The following is an 18,780-nucleotide window of genomic DNA, read 5'->3' on the forward strand; positions in this document are numbered from 1 at the left end:
AAGGAAACCTCATGACTACATTTTTTTTTTCTTTTTACTCATTTGTCTAACAGCAGTGATGAGGCCTCTCTTCCATCAACACTGACATTTGAAGAGAAACATCAGCAGAACATCCTTCAGGTTGTCAGTTCAAGCTCTTCTAAACAAGAAACAATGGAACCCAACTCAAACACTCACATCCATCTGTGTTCATGGCATCTCACTCCTCCATATTTATCACCTCAGTGAACCTCTCATCGGGTTCTGGATGTCACCAGGTGGTTCAGCTGAACTTTATCATGAGCGTGAGAGGATCTCCCTCCTTCTTGGTGACGATGGCCTGCATCATTCCCGCAGGTGTGTGCAGATACCTGGAGCCCTTGAAGAAGTTCTCGATAAAAACCCGGTCAATCTTGTTACACTTCCCGATGGCTGCCTCAAAGTTGTTGCTGAGGACGCCATAGATGTTCCCCTTATCGTTTTTCTTCCCAAAGAACAGGAAAAGGGCGTAACAGTCCTTGCCGATGGAGGTGCAGAAGTCCACCAGCCTCTCGTACATGGTCTTGTTGCTGGACTCCTGCTGGGCCATCTGGACAGATTCGCTGCAGGCCTCTGTGGGGGCCCCATCCTCTTTGGTGCCCTCCCTCTCGGGTTGGTGCAGCACCTGCACGGCAATCTGGATCCGCGGGTTCTTGCTGGGCTTGTCCAGCACGGCCCACACCCAGTCGGCCCCCAGCAGGACGCGCTGCTCGGGGGTCATGGCCGTGCAGTTGAAGACGTCCGTCATTTTGAGGTTGACGCTCTGGGTGATGTACGTCATCAGGAAGATCTGAGGGAAGACAACAAAGGAGAAGTCTGAAAGCTCCCGTCTGACGCTGACCGACATCCACCGACGAAAGCCCCGAGTCACCTGAGTCAGCGCCTCCGGGCTCGGGTGGAACTTGTCCTCCGGGTCTTTGAAGAGGAGGTACTCCTGGGTCCTGGACGAGGCGGCGGCGATGCAGTCGCTGAAGAGAGGGATGAAGTCATTGGGCTTGGAGGCAGGGGGCTTCCTCAGCGTGGAGAAAATGCTCGGACGAGGCACCGTGTGGGGATTGAGGGGCGGGCGGCTGTAGGCGCTGGGTTTGAGGGTGGAGAGGAAGGAAGAGTTCTGGAACTGGCTCAAGGAGGGCAAGGAAGGTTTGCTGACGGTCTGTCCCATGGTGGGAGGTCAGAGGGTGGTCTCCTGATTTACTGGAAAGAGGCGTAGAAGGTTCTGGACTGACATGTGGTAACAAAGTCCAGGAGTTGGATAGTTTGGTGCAAGTGTGCTGATCATCTTCAGAATGTACGTGACTCATGGACGGTAACATCTGGTAGAAAAGAACACTCACCAGAAAGGTTCTTCACGGCGCTGTGGGTCCACCAGCTCAGTCTTCAGCCTCCTGACGTGTACAGACGATTAGAACTTTCTGTCCCACTTCTCCTGTAGGACGGGGTGGGGGAGGTTGTCTCCCACAGTGTTAGCATGGGTGGGGCTTTTTTTTTTTGGAAACTTGTCAAAGTTAAGCTAAGTCAACAGAAGACTGATCTTACCAGTTAGCTGGCAGCAGCGGTTTGTGTGCTGGGGAGGCCTGAAGGGTTTGACTGGTAAACAAACATTATCCGAGGCTCAAATGAGGACACGTGGTCATCTCAGCAGATTTTAGCTTCAGCATCGGGAACTCATCTCAGATTGTCTGAGGACGTTGGACGATTCACGTCCACTGATCCTTTTACATTTTGTCTTTTATTTGATTGAAATACAACAAAACCAACAGAAATGTTTGAATCATTTCATTGTTGTGTGCAATTTATTTCTTTGTGTTCTTTGTTCCTACTGCTGGTACAGGGCCTGTTCCAGAATACTCTAGAACTCTAGAACTTCACTGGGTCACTGAATTCAAACATATGAAACTTTCAAGACGTTTGGTTTGATTTCTGTCAGTTTACATGAAAACAAAACAGAGTTTGTCTCATTTCATGGCTAAACCTGCTATGAACAGGTCCCTGATCTGCAGGAGTGTACAGGAAGCAGGAAACAACATCATCAAATAACAACGACAGACAGGGGGACAGTTTGTCCTCAGAGGTCAGAGGTCATTAGGTCCATAGAGAAAACAAAGCTGTGAACACAAGCTTGCAAACATAAGCTACAAACACAAGCTACAACAAAAGATTGTAAACAAAAGTTCAGCTCCAAAACATGAATGTGACTGTGTTGTGTCCATTTTGTCTTGAGTGACGAGTCACGTGAGTTGTCAGTAGTACGGTAGGCGGGCGCCGCACCACTCGGCGTCGTTACGCCTGAGGTGAAGCTCGGCTCAGGTCTTTGTCCTTCAAACAAGAGCTGCTGCTGCTGCTGCTCTGCAGCTCGTCCTCGCCGAGCAGGAACTGGAAGCAAAGCATCATGGGAGTCGCAACGGAAAGCTTCGTCGCTTTTCATGAACAAATAGTACGTTTGTTTGTGGCATTGTTGATGACGCTGCAAGTCAGATACAGACGAGCTGTTCCACACTATTATATATACACATACTGCATGTGTGTGTGTGTGTGTAGTACGTATGTAGCTTTGATTTTCATTTGTAAATAACGTTTGCAGAGAACAAGGATCCCAAATCAGAGCCAATCAGGTAGCATCAGGTTCAACAGTTACTGAAATGTTAAAAAAAAATGTGTTTTAGGGGCGAGACAGTGACGGCTGCTGAGCGACATGCAACAAGCAACAGGGATCAGCAGGTGTCAGTCAGACCGCAGGGGAACATGAATGTATGTTTGGGAAATGATCATTCATTCTTCATCTGGTGTGGAGTTGGAACACACACACACACACACACACGCACACACACAGAGTTTCCTGTTGTACTGCACTGATGATCACAGAAGTCATATTGTGTTTTGCCCTCTTGAAGCAAGAGAACTGAAGCTGCAGATGTGGACAAAAAAAAGATGTTCCATCACATCCTGAAGGTGAAGAGCTCAGGCTACTGTGGCACCTGACGTTATTGTGGCTCCAGAACCTTCCCCCTTTTCAACCTTATTCTCAAAAAGCAGAATTCCTCTTTTTTCCTGCCGTAATACTAATGTAATACTCTTACATTTGCACCGGTTTGATCTGCCTGAACTCCTAGAAACAGTAGAAACAGACATTTTTTGCACGTCTATTTTGTTTATTAAACGATTTCAAATCATCTTTCTCCATGTACATGAGCACAAGGTCGGCCTCTTCTAGCTCAACAGGGTTTTCTTTACTATAAAAATACTATTACAGTCAGATATGAAAATAATATCACCACTTCAGGTTCATGAATGTGCTCTGCAGTTACAGGAATACACTGAAGACTCCTAAAATGATGCAAATATTGCACAAGCTCATCTCAAGTGTTAATGATACGACGGTGACGCGTCTCTCACGTACACACACACACACACATAATACATAAACTCACCGTATGGAACTTTATGACATGTCCATGAGTGCTGTGTGCAGCAGAGGAAATGATGTCACAGGAAGGAGAGTCCAGAGAGATGGCGTTTTCTCGTGGGGTGTTAGACCATGACACGGGTTGGGGGGTATTTATGGAATAAATATACTTCATCATCTCAGTACATTCGTCATGACAAGCATCTGTGACTGCACGACAAGCAGGGGCGTCTCTCTGTAAGGCACAGGGTCGGACTGCTGGGGGGGTGAGGGCGGAGCTATTAAGGGCTGCAAGCAACGTGACAGCTGATGGAAAAGCATCGGAGCCGCTGTCATGGAGAAAGTGCGGATTTGCTGTTGTCGAGCGTTACCCGGTCCCTGGAGCGCTCAGGCTCTCGGTCCAGGATAGGGCTCAGGCCTCGAAAGCCCGCGAAGGGACGCAGCTGCATCCCGTTGACGGCGGGGCGCCCGGACTGTGGCGAGGACGAGTCGACGGGGCAGATGTAGTCTGTGGATTCGTCTGGACGCCTCCTCCTCAGGTGAGTCAGGTTGGAGAAGCCCAACTTTTTCGGCTGCGATTGAAGAAGAAGATTCAATTGAATTAAATGAAAAAGGAAACGCAAAGAAATTCACTACATTCCTGATTCTCCCAAACAAACAAGGCCTTGGTTTTGTTTTTTTTTATAGATGTTTAGGTTCTGCTGCTGGAACACACTGTCATGTGTGTACTATGATGATTATGATGTATCTCTGTCGCTCTGAAGAGGAAACAAATACTTGTCTATAGGCTTCATAAATTATGTCTATTTTTAATTTCATCTACTTTTAGTTTTTCAACTGGACCCACCTCTTACATTGTTGATCGATGTGATACTGTGACGATACATTTTTAGAACGTATTAATATCGGTTTGACATCATTCGGTCAGATGGTGTCGCTATGACGATATCACTATGATGTTGATGCAAATGAGGATATTATTATGATGGTACCACGACTGAACAATTAGGATGAAAATATCACGTTACCACCAAGCCACACCACCATCATAAATCTAATATAAATAAAACTTTGGGTCTTACAAACCAGAACAGAGGCTTTACAATGTGTTATATAACTTTTGTCCTCTACCCCCAAGGAGGCGAGAAGAAGCGCTGCAGGTCAATAACGGGGCAGTGGAAAGTGATGAACCGAGTGTTTTCTTCTTCAGCTCAGCAGAGACGCTGAGAGCTGCAGTCTTAAAGCTGGGAGGCGGAGCGCCGCACTTCTGGCTTTACGCTGCTCTCGCTGCTTTAATTCTCTGCAGATTAAACTGAGCCGGCGAACCAGCGCAGGAAGAGAGGTGTGTTCTGGTAATCCACCAGTATGTCGTGGTGGAGTATCTCCTCCGTTATTCGCAGCTGGAGGACGGTGCCTGTGCTCCTCTGCTCATACCTTGACTTTGGCAGTGATGCTCAGTGGCGTGTAGCTCGCTGCCTCTGTGTACTCTCTCTTCTCCTGCTGGGCTTGCGGTCCCACCAGGCCGTTGAAATTGGTGGTCAAGTGGCGTCTCAGCAGTGTTTTCTGCGGAGGGATGTTCAGCAGCATGGCCAGTGTGTCCGCGTTGAACCGCGGCTCTAACATCTATGAACGGACACACACACGTCAGCTCATATCCTCCCCTTTCATTCTAGCAACCACAGGACGAGGTGCACTCACGACCAGCCCCCCGTGTACGCCGCTGCCCCTCAGGTTTGGTGCATATTCTGCCAGGTCCACGGATCGTAGCCACTCCATGACGCGGTGGTTGGACCACTGGACCACCTCACTGGGGGTGAATTGGTTCTAAAGGACACAAGGAAAAACAAACAAATTTTAATTTAAAAAGTACACATTTATTCCAGTAAGTGACCATCAATGTATCTATTATCAGTGTTGGGGAGTAATTAGTTATATGTAACAGCAGTATGTCATTTAATTACAAAATAAACACAAGTGCAATAGACCAATGTGTCAGTTTTAATTACACTTTTTGCAAAGAACTGTTATTGTTTTGTGTGAATGAATGATAATAATGTTCATTTTTGTGATTTTTAGAAGCAGTTTACACCCATTTGAAGCAGATGAGAACATTCCTTCAACGTTCAGACAACTAACCTACCTGAGTTAGTCATAGAAATAGTTTCACTACAATAACATTTTAAACAGTGAACCTGTGTTTGTCACATGTCCAAAGTCACGTCAGTCAACGCTGTATCAGCAGAGAGTTTTAGCAGCGATATAATTCTCAGTTTAAAACGTCTCACCTCGCTGCTGGGCCGTCGCTTCAGGCAGTGCGGGTTGAACTTGTTGACATGGAGGACATGGATGGCACACTTGATGCTGAGATGGTGCAGCTGGCTGGTCACTTTGAGAAACAGCAGGTCATTCTGAGGCAGACGGGAGAGAAAGGACATGATGGGACTTCTCGGGTTTGAAGGATGGAGAACCACCGTTTCCACGGCGATGATACCAGGCTGTGGTACTACTGCTGCTTTTCCTTCAAACAGTTCCAGCTCTACTTGACTCTACTTGACTCTACCTGACCTGGTTTTGGTACCAGACATTACTACAGTTTAGTACCTCTTCAATGAGGCGCCGCTCAGTTTGTGTGTGTGTGTGTTTTTTTTGTCACAGACAGACAGAAGAGAGATAGAGAAGCTACAAGTGGCGAGAAAGAACCTGTTTACAATCTGATTTCTCGTTGCTGCGTCTGAACGTTTTCATCAGCCACCGAACGCACAAACATCTGGACTTCGTTGACGGACCACGTGTGATTGTTAAATGAGCCTGAGACCAGGAATAAAGGAGGGTTGTACTCGTATTACGCCAGTATTCAAAAGTGACAGTGTGCTTCGGGGGCACAGGAGGATTTTCGCAACTAACTTCCAAAGTCTGATAAAGGTTTTCCACACATGACAAATGTTTCTGGAGCTTTTTGGCGTCTTCATTAACATTTTTAATCCTCCAGAAAACCCTACTCTGCTTGCACCTGAGACAAAGTGCATGTTTACGTTTAAACCCCTATTCTGTCTGCTGCTAAGTGGAGGTTATTTAAATATACAAGAAGTATCTCATTTAGAATTAGAAAATCAGAATACACACACACACACACACGGTATATACGGATGTCTGCATGGATTTGTTGGATTTGAATGCATTTCACTGTGGAAACACAAACACAAACTCACCACGGTGAGAAACTGCAGCATCTGCCCGTCCACTCGTCCTTCATTGAACTGGTCTTTGTACTGCGGGAGGCCGATGTCGTCCAGCCAGCCTTTGGGACGACACAGGTTTGTTTGAGTGTTGGTACGTGTGTTGGTACGTGTGTGATCTCAGCACATACGTGTGACCCAGACGTAATCCAGCTCTGCAGACTTGTCCTGCTGTTTGCTGCTGAACGTCCTGACGGCCAGCTGCAGCTTCTTCCTGTGAAGGGGATTCTTGATCGCCATTTCCTGCCGTCAGAAAGAGGATCCCTTCAGCACAACGTGCACCCCGATACGCTACGCTACGCTACAGTGTGTTACGATATGTGCTATGATACCTTATAATAGGTTACGATGCGTTATCATATGCTACGATTACGTTCCAGTTCGCCACGGGACATGATATGTTACGATACGCTACGATGTTATAATACGTTATGATACATTACAGTATGCTGCAGTACGTTACAATATACTATGATGCATTAAGATATGTTACGATATGATACGATACGTCACAATACATCACGATATGCTGTGATACATTCCAGTGTTACAATACGTTACAGTATGGTATGATACGTAACGCTACAATACATTACAATCATAATATGTTAAGCTATGCTATACTACAATATGCTACGCTACAATTTGCTATGATACGTTAAAATACACTATGATATGCTACAAAATGTTACAAAACATTACGATACGCTACAATACTCTATACGTAATAGTACAATATGATACAATACATAATAGTAGAATTTATACGTCGCTATGATGTGATACCATACGATACACTACGATGCGGTGTGGTGTGATGCAGTACTTTAGGTTACGTTAAGGAGTTGTTATACTGCAATACGATACAGTATTAGAAGATAATGTAAGCCTTTGTTGTTCCTTTACTGTGACGCAAATCCAAAACCAGTAGGTGGAAAAAGATAACGAGTAAACACACAGTATTTAAATACACAGAAATAAACATGCAATACATAATCTAATGTACAAAAACATAAATGCTTTTTACATGAACACCGTATTACTTGCTGAGACTACTATTTTCTATGTTCCATGATGAGGGACACGGAGCAGGTGATGGATGTCTGATGTGACCGTAGCGTAACTAACCAGTGACGACGACCCGCGGCAGCAGTGATCAGACAGGCATGAGACACGCTGGGACACGTCAGAACACCGGCCGGACGGGAACGTACCTTCTCCAGGTCCTGAGGAGTGGCTGACAGCAGGGTCTGACCGCCCGTGACCCAGTGGCGAGCGAGAAGGCTGTACTGGCCGAGTCCGATGTCCTCCAGCCAGGCACACACCTGCTCCGTGCTCCACTTGGAGAAAGGCAGCTTCAGGTCTCTGACGGGGCAAACACAAGAGGAGGACATCAAGTACCTTGACACAGTGAAACGTGATGTGTGTGTGTGTGTGTGTGTGCTGTGGCTGTGTATGACTCCCAAAAGGCTGATTAGTTTCCTGTTACAACTCCCCTGACTACAGAGCAGTTCCAGAGGCTAATAACCAATGACTTGTAATGCACCACAAGAAAACTGTGCACATACGTATGAGCTACATATACGGTAAATATTCATCTACCCAGAGTTATACATCCAGGAGAGGTGTTGCACGTCCGCCCAGCGTGTCAACAGTACAAATACTTTTACCGTGGGTTCCCTGGACGTGCCAGGCGCGGTCCGGCTGTGGCCCTGAAGCCGCCCCTCTTGAACTCTCCTGGCTCGGCGTCGTGAAGCTGCACCGGACTTCCTGACTGACTGCGACGAATCCTACGGACGGCAACAACACGGCAGAGTGAGTGACGAGTGGAACGACACCCTGACGCCAACGTGAAGATTTGCTTGCACTTACTTTCCCCAGAGTTTCTTTATGCCTCTGTGACTCTTCCTGTTGTCGGGTGAGACGGGCGACTGCTGTCCTGAGTCCACTTCAGAGGACAGAGGGGACTGCTCTGACAGGACACACTCCTCCAGCCTCTCTGGACGTGCTGACAAAATACAGCAACAATGTCAATCTACTAGAAATTAGTTCTATTTGTAAACACACATTTCTGTGAAATATATCATACCGTAGGATATCTGGGAACTTCTTTGATTTATAACCTCGAATATATTTATAACCCCTAATAACTCTCTGGTGTTAATGTTTTTTCATTTCCAGGTTCAGTAAGAGGCCTATGAATCGAAATGAGGTCAGCTGTTTCTGTTTCTTACCAGCTTCTCCCAGAGCAAATGATGCTGTTTTTACAGGAACGTGCAATAATAGTTTGGAGTGTGTGTGTGTGTGTGTGTGTGTGTGTGTGTGTGTGTGTGTGTGTGTGTGTGTGTGTGTGTGTGTGTGTTTGCAGGCAGAGAGTAGTTTTACTTGTTCATGTTTTAACTTGAAGAGTTATTTCCTGGTAGACTCAGGTAGCAGTTGTATATTTATGTGTTGTATTTTGTTATACTATCTTCCTTGTGAATGTGTCAGGACAACGTACGATGACGTAATATGACAACACGGCAAAATCGCTTTTTATTACTTCTAATCATTTCAACTCTGTAATATCATTATTAATAGAAATATGCTTGTTTTTTCTTGCTTACGTGCTGCACAGTTCAGGTAAAAAACATATTAATCACACTCAGAGCTCAACATCCTCTGACTTTCATGTGACACAGAAGAGAATAAAATCCATTTGTGGTGACTTGGTACCCACCGACGCCATAGAGGTCATGTTTTCCAGGAGATCCTGAGGTAGAGCAGGTTAGTGAAGTAAGAAGGAAGCAGAAGTTAGTCACACCCTCCTCCTCACCTCCACAACAAGTTGTGCACACAGTTCTGTGTCGAGAGGAATCATGTCGATTTATCAGCTGACATCTGCTTTTGGACAAGACGCTGATATTTAGGGGGTTTTGTCTGTGTGCAGATGCAGAATGGAATATTTTTTAAAAAGTCGTTATGTAAGTGATTGTTTGTGCGTGTCGTCGACTGTCTATCTTCCAGCGAGGCGTCTGCCTCCTTGTTTGTTTGTGTTGGATATTTAACTTGGGTGGAAAGCGCGCGCGCACGCACACACACACACACACACACACACACACACACACACACACACACACACACACACACACACACACACACACACACACACACACACACACACACACACACACACACACACACACACACACACACACACACACACACACACACACACACACACAGCTGTCTGATCCCTCTAATGCTTTCAGCTCTGCGTCGGTGGGGGCGGGTACGCCAGCGGCTGGGTGCCTCTCTGCCTCGAAGCTTTACGTTTGTGTCGGTGATTAGCGACGCGACATCTAAGAAGCCCTCGGAGTCGAGAGCCTCCTGGGCTTTGGAGGAGAATCTCCTCTTCAGAGCTGCTGCTACCTTCTCCTTTTTATGTCTCTGAAACCGAATGTCATTGTACACTTTGAATAAGGACAATAAATATTCATCATTATGGAGCCGCACTCCTTCCTCCTGTCTCGGGACTTTTGTCATCACGCGGTAACAAACGGGTGTTTCCGGTGAGGGTGGTGGGATCTGTGTGTGAGCGTACCTAAAGCTGGAGCGCTGGCGCTCCTGCAGCGAACTGCAGCCACAACACAAACAGAGAAGGAGCAAAAGGAGAAAAGGACAGTATGCGACATCAGTGTGTTTCCGACCCCCTCAGCGGTGACAGACGGGACACACACTCACTCAGGCTGTAGTCGTGGTCGTGGAGCGGGGAGAGCTGCACGGGGGACAAATACTCTCCGTCATTGTTCACGTTGGAGCTCGGATCACTTTTTTTATTCAGCTTCCCGGGCAGAGTCTGGTACTTGTTCACCTCCGTGTGAGGATTCTGTGAACAACAGCAGAGTGTGAGCCGACGTACACTTACCATCGTGTGTTTTCTGCTACTCCACAGTTTCCTGGGTTTCTCTGTGGCTCTTCTTCCCGTCTGCTGTCCAGTGTCTCCCTGTGTTTTGGACTTTATGTTGGAAGTTGTCATGGACGTTCATTCTACTCTTTGTCTTTAGAACAGAGTTCAGTTTTGGTCTCAATGTTTTGGGTTTTTTTTTTTGTCCTCTGCACCTCGGCTCCTCTCTGCTGAACCGTGACACCCCAAGTGGTCTAGGAAGAGGTTTCAGCCCGGAGTGTTTTGGCCGTTGGTTCCATACACACGCGGTACTAGAACACCTCCTTCCTGAGCCCCTGTCTGAGACTGCTGCTCGTCAACGACACGCTCAGAGTACAAACAGTTCATCTCAAGGTGAATTCACGGTCAATCAGAGTGTTCACACCGGCTGAGCTGAGGCCCGTTTCAGCAGCGGCCGCGCCGCTACAGACAGGAACGGTTCTATTTTACCGCGTAGCCACGGCTGAGACGCGTCAGACCAGAAGTTACACACAACACAACACAGCGAGTCCGAGTTATCAACAAGCTGATGTTCTGTGATTCCATGATTCGGCAGTTTTTTATACTGTCGTTTTCACACCCTGGATTTTTCAAACTATATTGGAGGGTCCTAATGTTTTAGTTTCTGAGCTTTGACCAGATATGCAAAGAAGGTGTTTTTTTCCAAACATGGCAGCTTGCAGCTCGGGGACATCAGGGAGGAAGAGCAGTACTTGAACGGGGCTTTGTGGTGTCGTTTATTGTTTTAGGGTTCTAGGTTTCACGAGCTGCTGTCAGCAGTCAGTAAATAATCCATACGTGGAGGTCGGACTGATTTCCTCTTTGCTTTGCTGCGGAGCTGCTGAGTGACCAGAGTCAAAGTCACCGAGGCTACGAAGGAATGACCGGAGAAAGGCCAACAGCTGGGAGGAAACCATGATGGCGAGCGCTCCTGACAGCTACCTCAAGTGGATCGTGGCCCTCGGCGCGTGCGTGAGCCTGTGTGCGTGCATGTGCATCTATCGAAAAACACACAATCATACACGTGTGTGTGTCAGTGGGAACGCTGCAGTCAACTTTGCTCTGGAACACAAGGTCAAAGGTCATTCTGTGTTCTAAACCCAAAAGTCCCAGGAGGATTCATTCTAAGATGCATGCGGGCTGAACGGCTCCAGATTACAGGAGGAAGAGGAAGACGAGGCATCGGGCTTTGCTGTGAGAAGCTACCGGGGTTTGAATCTCGACTAGGTGCAGCTTCCACGAGTGCAACATTCAAACCACACAACTTCATGATGCTGTTCATCCTCCGTCCCTGATTTACGTAAATTATATTTACCATAATTTCAACATTAGTAGTAGTAGTAGTAGTATTACTGGATATCCTACTATTATATTCAACTCATATTTTTTTCATGCTAGCTTTTAACTAGCTTACACGTGCACTCCTGCTTTCTTTTGAATATGCTTTTTTTCCCTGCAGTGCTTTATTTCTATTTCACTTCATTTGCAGTTGAAGTTGTGTTGCTTTCTGTTTTACTCGGCTTGAATCTTTGATTTATCTTTGTTTTATCTCTTTTCCTGCAAAGCATCCTGAGCTGCATGTATTAACATGTCGTACAAATCATACATGATATAACTGAGTGTTTACCTGACCACCTTATTAGCACTATTGGAGTTATTATTGAATATTTTGGAACTGAAGGACGTTTTTTAAAACATTTTCATTCTTTTTAGTACATTCAATGGACTTCATTTGATCTTTGGCCACCATATCTGTATTACAGGAAGTAGGGTAGAGAGTATATTATGTGACGGTACAGACATCACAGGTGTAACACAACAACCTGTGATGATACCAGTGACACCGTGAGTTGCTGTGCGAGGCCGCGGGTTAGACAGATCAGATGAGCAGACCAGTACCTCTCCCCCTACGTCTGATTCTCTGTCATCTGGACGGATCTCTACAGGCTACAGGCCGCACAGACACACAACACAGGAACAAACACGCAGACAAATCCAGAGTTAGTGTGTTAGAAATGGTGCGGTCAAACAAACGTTCATCTTCAGAAACGATCAGCGGACATTAGATGTTCTAGATTAGCTCAGTTAGATTAGATCATGTAAGGACATGTCAGCAAACCTTCAGTAAGGATCCCTCTGCAGCTCCTCAAGACTGCCCGACTGCAGCCTGCGCTGACGCCTGACAAACAGAAGAGTTGACGTCTCTGAGAAACGACGGCGGCGGCACGACAGCGCGTAGCTGCTACTCACCACGAGCCGTTCAAGAAGCCGGTGTTGGCCGTAGAGCCCAGCAACAAGTCCACCGAGTTCAGAATACTGGAGACACGACACACACATCAAGGTGAGAGAGTGCGTGCGTCTGTGTGTGTGTGTGTGTGTGTGTGTATACCCAACCTTGAGTCCAGTTCTCTCTGGTACGGTGATGAGGACAACATAAGTGGAGAGGAACCTCTGGAAGACATCTAAAGTACACAAGAAAACACTTTATTTCAGGAATGGGATGTTATTGCTGAGTTCACACTGACAGCGAGTCAAAAAATAAGGAACACTTGACAACGCAAGCAGATGGAAAATCTGTGTCCTTACTGAGGGATTAGTCAAATTAGCACCAGCTACAGGACTAACTCATATATACAGTATGTACATGAACAACCTCGTCTGTATGTCGGACCCGGTAAGAGATGGCGCATACTTTGAGTACTGAAAGCTGAGAATTGTCACGGTTCTGTCTAGAGGCCGGCGAGTCATTACCGTAATGACAGCAACTCGGCTGTTACTTCCAGGCACTGACCACTGACCAAGATCGACGTCTCAGTGTTCAGGAACCGTTCAGTGTTTTCTGGCGCAAACAGTCGTGTAATTCTCCAAAGTATGCCAGCATGAATGCATTGTAGGATTAAGAATATTATTTTTGGCGTCAGCTTTCTTCACTTTTGATGATGGTAATTGACGTGTCATGTGATTTTAAAGCAGCTGTGCAGTCGTCAGTGTTGATACTGACACGTCGGAACAAGGTTAAGAACATTCATTCAACATGGCTCATTGTGATCATGGCATTAGCAGTTGTGGGGGGAGAGAAAAACAAAAAAAAGACATACACCGACCTCTGACCTGAGGATATCTGAGTGGGCTCTGTGAGTGATGGCTCGGGGTCTAAAACTGACACTCAGCTCCTCCTCGCTACTTCCTGGTTGAACGACAATCAGGAGAAAGGACGGAGGATAAGTGACACATCTCCACTTTGACGTGAACGTGTGCTGTAACTCTGACTCTGACTGACCCTGTGTGAGCGCCACCAGCTCCCTCATCTTCCTGTACTGGGCGAGCAGAACGGTCAGCTCCTCGATTCGTCGGTCCTGTTCATCAGAGGGAACTCAATCATCATCATCATCATCTGTCATTATTCCCAGCGCGCCGCTGTCGAACTGGATTACCTTTTCATCATTGGAGGCTAACAAAGACTCCATCCCCACCTTCAGCCTCTGGTATTCCTCGTCTGACATAAGAAAAACAACAACAACAACAAAATCATGTCAGGTTTGTTCAGGACGTCTGAAGGCTGAAGGCTGACGTGATGTTGGCGAGGGACACGACGGCCGCGCTAATGTGAAGAAACAAGCACGACAAATGCTCACAGACAGGCAGCACCGGCCACCTGACACACACGCACATGGATGTGCACACACACACGCACACACACACACACACACACACACACACACACACACACACACACACGGATGGGTTCAAAACACGGAAATGCAACATAGGTCCATACTATTAAAAAAAAAGTGCCTACACCCAAAACACCAGCGCTTACATTTGTTAACCAGGTGCTTGATATAAAGCTCCTCTGCAGCAGACGGCAGCAGAGTCAAACAAACAGCAGGAGAGAGAGGACACGTTGATTAGACGTGACAGTCACTTGCATATCGCTGGCTCTCGTGCGCACACATCTGCGCTGAGAGACGTGGATGTGATGTGACGGGTCAGGCGGCGTTGTACCTCTGTCGGGGTTGTCATTGGCTGAGCGGTCTCTGGCCAGGAGCTGTGTCTGCAGGCATTCGATCTCAGTGTCTTTGGAGGCCAGGAGCTGCTGCAGCTCACAGATCTCGGCCTGCGGAGGAACATATCACAACTGCGTCGGTCTTCCAGGTCGTCGGGTAGCCGGGGTTTGTAATGGAACATGTAGGAGCCACGAGAGGAACACGACTGCTGGTGACATCCGCCACGTTTCTCATCAGGCCTGTGCTACGTCACTAAAGGACAATTGCAATGTTTTCAAACGAATCAGCCCCTCGTCCTGGTTCCGGTCCAGCTTTCAGCCACTGCGACGAAGCGTCGGACATTCTCCATCGACCTGTTACAGCTGCCATGATGTTAACTTCTACAAATCATTTATCATCTCACGTTATCCTGTTTTGTTCGGCCGCAGTCGACCCTCCTTCTCTACCTGACGCCCTGTTTGTTTCATTCTGGCTGGTCGAGACAGAAGGCCGTCCACCTGTGGTATTTGACCTACTCAAGGTTTCTGAGCCTGTGGCAGCTCACGTCAGTGTTATTAGAAAAGTTCATAACGATCCCAGTCATCAGACAATTTGGTGATCTGTGATTTGACTAGTTGGTACTCAGGGAGTGAACAGCGACGTTGAACCCATTTTGAACCGACTGACGCACCATCACCACTTGACCAGACTGATGTTAAACACAACACTGGTCGCTGTCTGCAGTGGAACTGACATTCGTTTTCTTTCTAACAGCATCTGTCTATGTCACTTCCAAAACGAATGAATGTACACGAGAGGATTCACGCATGCACGGCAAAAAAAAATCTGTGTACAAAATGCTGAATGTGCATTTACAACTCGCTACGATCGAGGCCGGAGTGTGAATCATGGGTCAGTCGGACCTCTTCCACGTCCAGTGACGTATGTACCGGACACATACAAGTCACTTCCTCCAGATGTTTTTTTTTCCTCTCAGATGTAGAGAAGAGACATGAACGTTCTCACCAGACACCAAACACACACACATCTGAATTCACACACACACACAAACACACACACACACACACACACACACAAGGGATTTCTGTGCATGCACATTTGGCGATTTGCACAGAACTTTTTTTTTCACGCATGCATGAATCCTTCCGTGTGAATTGATTTTTTGTGGGTGATGGTGTGAATCCTTCCCTGTGCATTCATTCATTTGGAACCCATCTAACGTCGTAGTTGCAGCAGCACGCACAAGATGAGGACAAAAGGAATAAAAGTGCAAAAGAGGTGAAGCAGCAGAGACAAGTCAGCAAAGCAGTAATAAGAGGAGGAGGAAGAAGAGGAGGAGGAGGAGGAGGAGAGAAGAGGAGGAGGCACCTGTGCGCTGCGCCAGCGCTCCTCCAACTGCTGCTTCTCCAGCTGTGTGTGCTCCACCGTCAGCTGAGGCTGGACAGATGGGTCATGAGCGACTGGTAACACACATGGAGAGAGTACGAGATAGAAAGCTAGAGAGAGAGAGAGAGAGGACAGAGGGTAATGATGGGGTGATTGGGAGAGACAAGAAGAAGTGGAGAAGTGAGGTAAGAGACACGGTTAAGAGAGAATTAGTGAGGCAGGAAGCATTGTTAGCAGCGAGGAGGCCACAGCAGGAGATAATCAATAACTTTCACCGGCACAAAGGAAATAACAGCTTTTCAGGGACGTCTGACGTTAAAATGACCCTCTCAGCCAGATGTCCTGATGAAACATCAGCCTGCATCTCCACATTTCCGGACTGTTCCACTTGCAGCCGTCGCCCGAGTTCATAACCCGTTGTGTTGTGTTCTTGCTCTAGTCCTTGGTTGCTAAGAAACACATGACGTAGTTTTCTACATACAACTACCTGTCACAACTCTGCCACTGACCCGTTCCCCCGGCTCTGATGACGTCTCCTCCATCGCTAACGCGTTGGCGCTGCCGCATTGAATATCGGCTATACAGTGAAGAACCATCTGGAGGAGGTACGTCGTCTTCAGTGTCCCCGTTTTCTAGACCGAGGTCTTATCCTACATCCTATAATCGTACATTTTCAGGGTCTCATACCTTGGTGGCTCGTAGTTTTCTCTCGTACTGGCTCTTCTCCCCCTCCAGCTCCTGCACTTTAGTCCGGAGCTGCTTCAGTTCTTCCAGCAATTCCTGTAGAAACCAGAACAACCCAAACAACGGCGTGTTCAGTTCAAACGTAACTTGATCAAAAAACCACTGATCGACATCGGCGCAATCAAACGTGAGCGGCAAAATCAGGAGGATCATTGTTACTGGAGTGTGAACATGCTGCAGGGGGATCCAACACCAGATTGTCCTCCACAGCTGGACGCTCCAATGGTTAACACAGGAAATCAGGGTCCACAGCGTGCAGTTACCAACAACCAGGGAAAGGACGAACCCAGAGCCCGTTACAGGACAGAGAACATTCAGACATGTCGCTTGAGCAAGGTGACCCCGCCCACCCCCTCACCCAAAGATACTGGCCATCTTCATCTGGCAGTTTTCTTTACGAAAGGGCCCCGTCCAGAGGAAACAGACAGGTGTTAGTAGGGGGAGGAGCCTCTAGCATGCGAGCAAACGGAGACACAGCTGAGACACCTAACTGACCAGATTCATGAACATCAGGTGGGTTCGGGGGCTGGAATGTCCTCCAGCACTACTGCCTTGCTACTACTAGTCACCACTGCTAGTAGTTAACTAGTTAACCCTCTGAGGTCCATGGACGCACCAGCGCGGTTCTACAAATATCTTTGTATGTTTCATCTCAGAACCCGCCCTCCCTGTCCAAGAGACAGGTCAATACTGCAACAAATTCTGGTTTTTGTTTTATAATCTCTTTCTACATGACTCTAAGTACATCTGAGCCCAGTTTGTTCTGAGTAGCCGGAGACCACAGAGGGTTGAGGACAACTACTGGGAGTTACTTCAAGTACTTAAGTCTTAAATCAGCTTCGCAACCTCAACAGCAACTCAGATATACATGGGAAAAGCTAAAGCCTCCAGGAGTCAGAGGAGAGTGACCCCGACAGTAACACACACACTCACACATCACACACATCATCACACGAGAGCGTGTTAGTTTGATCATGTGCAAAGTTGCAAATACCGGGTGACGTGTGGACGGGTTAGAGAGGAGGAGAGAGGAGGAAGAAGGGACGGGGGAAGGAGGTAAGATGAGTTCATCCATCAAGGCTCCCTACGTGCACAGTCTGTCCCTCCTTTGTGAATCCTGGAGTCAGAAGCGCACAGGTCCAGGTTCGTACCGCCGAACCCGACCTGAGGGCTGCACCCCGGCTCCCCCCGCTGGGCCTCCTGCTCCTCCAGGGCCCGTTATCTCTGGATACGAGTGCTGATCTCCTCCTGAAACCTGCACATCTGCTCCTGGAGCTCGCTGATGAGGTTTACCACACACTGCCGGAGGGGGTGGGGGGGGGGGGTCGGGCGACGGAGGGATAAATCAAGGAAGAGACCATTGGTGAGATGAGATGAGGAATGAACGGATGAATAGAAAGCAGTTTGCATGAGGAGAGAGGGAGAGAGCTCTGGAGGGCGACGGGATTCCTTTGGTTCCAGTCCTGTCTGTAGCACGCGACCTCTGACCTTTTAACGTGACCGAACCCGTCACCTGTTACCTGCTTGAACAGGTCTCATTACTGTCTGTGTCATAACTATATTAACTATAACTTAACTGTACAACACACATTCACATCCAGGACATTCTACTTGTTTGTTCTCTGTCATGGATGTAGCTCGTCGTCCGTGTTGTTTGTCCCTGTGCCTCTTAATTGCCCTCGGTGTTTTGGTTCGTGGATTGAGTTGATTTGATCTGATTGATCGCCGTCGGTCCCTACTGAGGAAACAACGTCAGACTGACAACATTTCACTGTGAGACGGAACAGAGGACAGAGTCGCTGGCGTCTCCTCCCCAGCGGAGGACACTCAAACTGTCTCCTACATCACATGTCGGCTGCTGGAAGCTGCTGGTTCACATGGAGATAGTGTCACTGGGAGGTGAACTGAAGAACAAGTCAAGCGGGCAAAGAAGAAGCTGGAGGGTTTAAAGCTGAGGGATGTAGATGGGGCTGAATGGAATCTCTACAAACACGGACTGGATCACAAAGCAAAGAGAGAAAAGACAGACCAAGACCGGAGGAGAGGCGGATGAAACAAAGC

The 18,780-nt window shown here is 47.5% G+C and overlaps 2 protein-coding genes across 2 annotated transcripts; both read right to left on the reverse strand.

Moving 5' to 3' along the window:
- Window positions 1-262: 262 nt before the first annotated feature.
- Window positions 263-1,180, reverse strand: REP15 (RAB15 effector protein). Its single transcript, XM_078621772.1, has 2 exons — window positions 890-1,180; window positions 263-808 (listed from the first exon to the last, which is right to left on the reverse strand). The coding sequence occupies exons 1-2, from the start codon at window positions 1,178-1,180 to the stop codon at window positions 263-265; spliced, it is 837 nt and encodes a 278-aa protein (XP_078477898.1).
- A 1,118-nt stretch (window positions 1,181-2,298) lies between these two features.
- On the reverse strand, window positions 2,299-18,018 carry LOC144738774 (liprin-beta-2-like; the record flags this gene model as incomplete). Its single annotated transcript, XM_078621773.1, is given in 20 exon segments — window positions 2,299-2,391; window positions 3,793-3,993; window positions 4,856-5,044; window positions 5,120-5,245; window positions 5,707-5,829; window positions 6,631-6,719; window positions 6,789-6,900; window positions 7,872-8,022; window positions 8,322-8,447; window positions 8,530-8,665; window positions 10,241-10,273; window positions 10,381-10,525; window positions 11,033-11,045; window positions 12,833-12,898; window positions 13,853-13,938; window positions 14,017-14,078; window positions 14,403-14,435; window positions 14,588-14,699; window positions 16,663-16,755; window positions 17,884-18,018. Coding segments are annotated over 20 exon segments (2,124 nt in total), but the record flags the coding sequence as incomplete, so codon positions are not given.
- Between the last annotated feature and the right edge of the window lie 762 nt (window positions 18,019-18,780).

The sequence above is a fragment of the Lampetra planeri genome, unplaced genomic scaffold, assembly GCF_965212315.1.
Source record: "Lampetra planeri unplaced genomic scaffold, kcLamPlan1.2.h2 scaffold_1160, whole genome shotgun sequence".
Taxonomy (NCBI): domain Eukaryota; kingdom Metazoa; phylum Chordata; class Hyperoartia; order Petromyzontiformes; family Petromyzontidae; genus Lampetra; species Lampetra planeri.

Bases quoted from the DNA above. Each gene is read 5' to 3' on its own strand.
- REP15 (XM_078621772.1), bottom strand. From the start codon at position 1,180: ATGGGACAGACCGTCAGCAAACCTTCCTTGCCCTCCTTGAGCCAGTTC. The intron at 809-889 runs GTGACTCGGGGC...GTCTTCCCTCAG, and splicing joins GCCCGGAGGCGCTGACTCAG to ATCTTCCTGATGACGTACAT.